At 45.7% G+C, this 5,938-nt stretch overlaps 1 protein-coding gene across 1 annotated transcript in view; it reads right to left on the bottom strand.

Annotated features, from left to right (window-relative positions):
- The window catches only part of kcnv1 (potassium voltage-gated channel modifier subfamily V member 1), a 14,556-nt gene extending 9,271 nt beyond the window's left edge, over nucleotides 1-5,285 (bottom strand). Inside the window, exons 1-2 of the mRNA XM_005744106.1 lie at nucleotides 5,153-5,285; nucleotides 130-456 (exon numbers count right to left, since the gene is read on the bottom strand). Coding sequence (XP_005744163.1) covers nucleotides 130-443 — 314 coding nt within the window. The 5' untranslated portion in view covers nucleotides 444-456; nucleotides 5,153-5,285. The remainder of the gene's footprint in view (nucleotides 1-129; nucleotides 457-5,152) is intronic.
- Between the last annotated feature and the right edge of the window lie 653 nt (nucleotides 5,286-5,938).

Raw genomic sequence — 5,938 nt, 5'->3', positions numbered from 1 at the left:
AACTCAGGGTATACTTACTCAGAGTTTGCACTAAACCGGCTTCCTGAAATAGGGCCCAGCACAAGCACATTAACTTTAAACTTTAACTTTAAACTCGTTGCCTCTGCAAGGAGAAAGAGCGCCACCTACTGGAAAGCCTGGGAGTTCCTGTCAAAGAAGAATTCGTTCTCCAGGAAGTCGGCATCGTCGCAGAGCTCCAGCGCCGAGTCTCGGCTGCAGCAGGCCAGTTTCCCCAGCCGGGTCTCCGGGTAGGACGCCAGCAGATCCTGCGACAGCATGTAGCGACTCCCGCCAACGTTGATGATGAAGAAGTTGAGTGTGTCGCTGACACAGGACGCCGTCCGCTCGCTGAGGAAAACGCTTGACTCCAAAGAGACCAGGGAGGCGGTGTCGCCACACACCTCCGACCCCAGACCAGCCATCGAACTGGAGAAGACGCTCATGGTGGAGGAGGAGCTGGAGGAGCACAGGGGTGAGAAGACAGAGTACAGCATTTGGCCAACAGGGGGCACACTGACATGCATACAGCGGCCTGGTTGTTGTTTACGCTTAAATCCTCAACAACACTGCTGACTGGTGGAATCGGCTCCTGTCAGGAAGCATTGACGTGTTTATGAGTAGAAACTGCTGAATAAACATGAGCGACTTTAATCCTGCTGCTGGAGCATCGAGAGAGGATGTGACTGTTAAAGAAAGCAGCGAGTCAGTCCCCAAAAACCTTTCTCTGTACCCGTAAACACCCGATTACTCTTTTGTTACTAAGAACGGAGAGCAGGAGCTGGAAGAAAGGAACGAGACGTGTCGCTGTATGCAGATGAGACTCTGTTATGTGTTGAGGGGAGGATGCTAAGTACGTGCGCCGGCAGCATGGACGAATCAGAGAGAAGAGAATCAGGCTGAAAGCATGAAGCAGATCTGCGCTGTATGGAAATATCGCAGCGAGCAGTCCTAAGTAATCTGATGAATCTCTTCCTGTCACCATTCATTCCTTTTTCTGTGGTGTCTCTGTCCAAATTTGTCATTCTTACTCTGAATGTTCCACGAGGAGAGAGTGAGGTGCTGTCCACCACCTGAAAGCGCTGCTGGGTGTGGTTGGCTCAGACGTGTGAATCACTAATGAAGCGTCCCAGTGGACTCTCTGATGTGTGGACGTAAACTCACTTCCTGTTTGACAGTATTGGCTGTGAAGCCTGAGAACAGCAGGGGGTCGAGTGTCGACACATGTTGGAAGCACGAAGCTCAACATGAGGCTGCGACGGCGGAAACGCCTCGCTGACAGTCAAAAAGTCATCCCATGAAACACTGCTGATGATGCAGCATGGCCGTCTCACACAGCAACAGCTGTCTCAGGTGACGTGGTGGGAGCTTTTTTAGAAGCAGGTGAGAAACAGGCACAGGTGCAGCTTTACCTGTAGTCTGACAAACTGGGGCTGTGCAGCTTTTACGCTCTCTGCACAGAGCGACTTCTTTTCACAACCGTGCGCTCAGACACTGGTTCACACCTCCAGAACAGTTAGAGCGGGCACCTCTGAGCCTCATAAAGCTCCGAACCAAACCTGCAGGACTTCAGGTGAATTTACAATCTTCTGCTCCAGGATATGCCCCCCCCCGGGGCATGCGTGTGGCAGGAGATGCTGATGCCAATGAAAAATGAGTAAATATCACAGAATAGCGGGGCTGTCGAGCCTGCTGTTAACGGAGTGCGGGGCACCTGTACATGCTGTTCAACGCGGGGTCAATAGACAGATGTTCCTATGTTTGGTCTTTGTATGGGGCACAGATGTGCTGTTATCCAAACGTTACAGAGCAAAGACGGTTCTACAAGGTCCCACACTGAAGTTCATTTAAATCAGAGGCATGTACTTTGGTGTACTGCAGTATTACAGCAGTGGGACCTGTCCCCCTTACACACTGCACACTCAGACCAGTCAGACCAGTGTGACACACAACTAGTCTGCGCATGTATCTTTAGGTGAAGCCGACTGATCAAATTTGAGGAAATTCAAACTGATGCTTCATGAAGAAGATAAAACCAACAGTAAAATAAAGACTTCCTGTTTCTGAGCAGAATCACAGGTTTCTTTCACCTTTAACGTGTCGGTTTGATCACATTTGAAAGTTTTTTAAATATATTTTGAGAGTTTGGGAAAAACTCGAAGCTCAGCGTGAAGCGAAGATTTAAAATGCAAAAAACATTGTGTTGCAGGAAAAGGTCACAGCTGGAGGAAACGATGTGACATGACGTCTTTATGTGGCTCTGACAGCTGAACGGCTGCAGGGCAGTTTTCATGTTCTGTATCTTTAACCTGTTTCAGGGGCGATTTTAGCCCAAAGTGAATCAAAGCACCCCCAAAGATTTCTTACTTTCTTTGACAATATTTGCTGTTTGTGTGACACACTACTAAACATATAAAAAGCATACAGTACTTGTTTGAGACGTAACATTTTAACAACAAATGTATAGATAACCCCCCCTCCTAAAATGGTTTGTTCCAGCTCTCCCCTGCTCTGGCTCCAGCGCCATTGCTGCCAGAGCGATGGTGGCTGAGACGCAGCGGAGCGGAGGTGTTAGTGCCTGCCTCAACCCTTAGATGCACATGTGGGGTCAAAAATGACCCCGCAGGTTGTTTTTCTTCAAAATCTTTAAAATGCAAAGTTGTAATATATTCATATTCCAGGTATTCCTCATAAAATATGTTTGTAACATGAGGCCATTTGCATTTTTATTTATTTTTTCATTAATTTAAAGAAAATGCTGTTTTTGTATCACTACCCCACTCTTCCACAAGTGGGGTCGAAAATGACCCCAAGCAGTTCCTGTGGAATCTTCTATGGAACTTTCATTCTTAGCTTCTCTGACTGTCCCACTTACACTTCTGATGGATCAGGAATTATTTTTTACATAGTAACATACACGATTTATAGTCAGGGCTGCACATAAGTGGTCCGCAGGTGCACATTCGCTGTCAAAATAAAAGTATTCAGAGAATACGCGCTTCTTTTGCGGTGGAGGAACACCATTGCTTACGGAGCTTGCTTCTTCGACATCTTTAAGAGTTCTGAACAAATGTCTGTCCTCCTCCAGAACATCTAATGTACGCAAACGAGCGTCCCAACTTCTTATCTGCTGCGTGTCTTTTATTTTGACAGCGAATGTGCACCTGTGGACCATTTATGTGCAGCCCTGTTTATAGTTTCCTGTGCATGTCAAACATTGTCCTTTCTGATCGTTTTTTTTAAATATCTAAAGTAACACGGCTGCTATGAGGCCAGCTAGGATCCCTGTGGCCCTACAAATGATCCAGGACGGATGGGATGAAGAGCCCATCGGAGGCATTGACTTGGACATCGGACATCTCAGATATAGAGGACCCAGACTATTGTCCCCCCCCCCACTGAACAAGGCCAGTCAGATATAGAGGAGTCCTCTGATGACGAAATAAATATTGAGTCTAACAGAATGAGCCCCTCTTACTGCTCTAGCCACAATATTCTGAATTAGTCGGCCAGGGCTTGCACCTGGGTCTAGTACTGTCTCCCCAGTAAATGCATGGAAGATGTTCATGTCTGATAATATAATAGAAGAGGTGCTGACATGCACAAACATGGAGGCACGAAGAGTAGCCACAGACAGGGGGAAAGAGTGGAAAAATGTAATCAAACATAAGCTCCTGGCCTTCATTTGATTGACCATCCTTGCAGGAAGTGAGACGAACTGGGATGTACCAGTCGGTGTGCTTTTTGGGAGTCCTCTGCATAACCCATTGTACAAGGCCACTATGTCAATTCAAAGATTTAAAGATATTTGCCGATTCTTGCACTTTGATGACAAGAGGACCAGAGCCTACCGACTGAAAACAAACCACGTGGCAGCTTTCAGCTACATATGGGGCCTGTTCCTGGTCAACTGCAGGCAGAAATTCATCCTCAGTGATTGTGTTACAGTGGATGAACAACTTGTGCCTTTCAGAGGGAAGACCCAGCTTCTGCAGTATATGCAGAGCAAGCATACAAAAGTGATACAAAAACTGCAATTTCTTAAAATTAATGAAAAAACTAATAAAAATGCAAAGGGCCTCATGTCACAAACATGTTTTATGAGGAATACCTCAAATATGAAAATATTACAACTCTTTGTTTTAAAGATTTTGAAGAATAACAACCGAGTTTATAGCAAAATGCATTGTTTCTATTTGGGGTCATTTTTGACCCCAAAAATGTGTGTGTGTTTTGGGGCCACCCTGGGGCACACACATGTCAGTGCGCCCGAGGGTGGCTGTGGCTACAATGTAGCTTGCCAGCATCAGTGTGTGAATGTGTGGATGACTACTAAAGCGCTATACAAATACAGGCCATTTACCATTGTTTTTGTAGAGACAGCCAGATTCATAATGGATATAAGGAAGTCTTTTTTCAAAAAAAAGAGCCACATTCAGATAAAAGTGTAAAATCAAATCATCCCTCAATCAAGAATTTACAGTTTACTTTTTACTATGAGCATCATTCATTATTCTCCCAGTAATTAAGGTTAGCATATGTATTTTTTTATTCCAATCCATTCTTCTTTAGCAGCATTTAAATAACCTTTATCAGATTTGATGGTTTTGTTACAGACTTTTAAAAAAAAGTGTTTTTCTTTTCTTTCACAAATGTGGGATTAAATTGTGTTCAAATGTACAAAACAGTGATGTCATGTTTTGAGACGAGGACCCAGGCACAGAGCGACTTGATGAATTTAAGAATCTTATGATTTATCTTGCCTGGCTGGGCAGCTCTCACCCCCAAAGCTCTAATGCTTGAATCGCCCCTGACCTGTTTACAGGAAGACGATGACAGTGATGATGATGATGATGATGATCAAACCAGCAGCAGAACATGAAACATTTCCCTCCGGGATTTGAGGAGAACACAAACACACCTTAGTTTACACCCCCCACCCCCACCCCCCAGGTTAAAGTGACAGTTTGGGTCTTTTATTAAAAGCTTAAAATCTTTGTTTAAGCAAAGACTCGATGACTCCGTTTGGGGAGAGTCTCTGCATCAGCTGCAGATTACAGACGTGTCCTAAAACACATGCACAGAAATGACAGGTCACAGTTTTCAGACCACCTGAGAGCTGCTTCAGTGAAAACACCTCAGCTGACGGACTCACCTGCTCCAAATGAAGAGGCGATAGCTCCACGTCCTCACATGCTGACAGCAGAGAGAAAGTCCAGCTGGTGTCAGAGACGAGGAGGTGTTCAGAGAGGAGGTCTGTAGCAGGAGGACCTGGTGCTCCCTCCAGCTCTCTGCTCTCTCTGATTCGCGGTGTGCTTTTAAAACTGAGGCTGTAGGTATGGAGGCCGCTTAGTGACACACTGCAGTATGAGGTGGCAAGCAAGCAGCACCCTGAGAGCAGCGGTGCAGACGTGTGAGCGTGCATGAAGATGAATAAAGCAAGTACTGATATTCCAGTCATGACTGATGTCACATCTTCAGCATCAGTGTTAAAGTGATGTTGGTCATCACAGCTGTGAGTATCAGGACTGAGTATCATGGATGAGTATCATGGCTGAGTATCAGGACTGAGTATCAGGACTGAGTATCAGGATTGAGTATCGTGGCTGAGTATCAGGACTGAGTATCGTGGCTGAGTATCATGGCTGAGTATCAGGACTGAGTATCAGGACTGAGGATCGTGGCTGAGTATCAGGACTGAGTATCAGGACTGAGTATCAGGACTGAGTATCAGGACTGAGTATCGTGGCTGAGTATCAGGACTGAGTATCATGGCTGAATATCAGGACTGAGTATCGTGGCTGAGTATCAGGACTGAGTATCAGGACTGAGTATCATGGCTGAGTATCAGGACTGAGTATCGTGGCTGAGTATCAGGACTGAGTATCATGGCTGAATATCAGGACTGAGTATCAGGACTGAGTATCACGACTGAGTATCA

This window comes from Pundamilia nyererei, unplaced genomic scaffold (genome assembly GCF_000239375.1).
Source record: "Pundamilia nyererei isolate P.nyererei 1_Seehausen unplaced genomic scaffold, PunNye1.0 scaffold00139, whole genome shotgun sequence".
Classification (NCBI taxonomy): domain Eukaryota; kingdom Metazoa; phylum Chordata; class Actinopteri; order Cichliformes; family Cichlidae; genus Pundamilia; species Pundamilia nyererei.
Note: the sequence above shows the minus strand (reverse complement) of the source record. Positions and strands in the feature narration are given on the sequence as shown.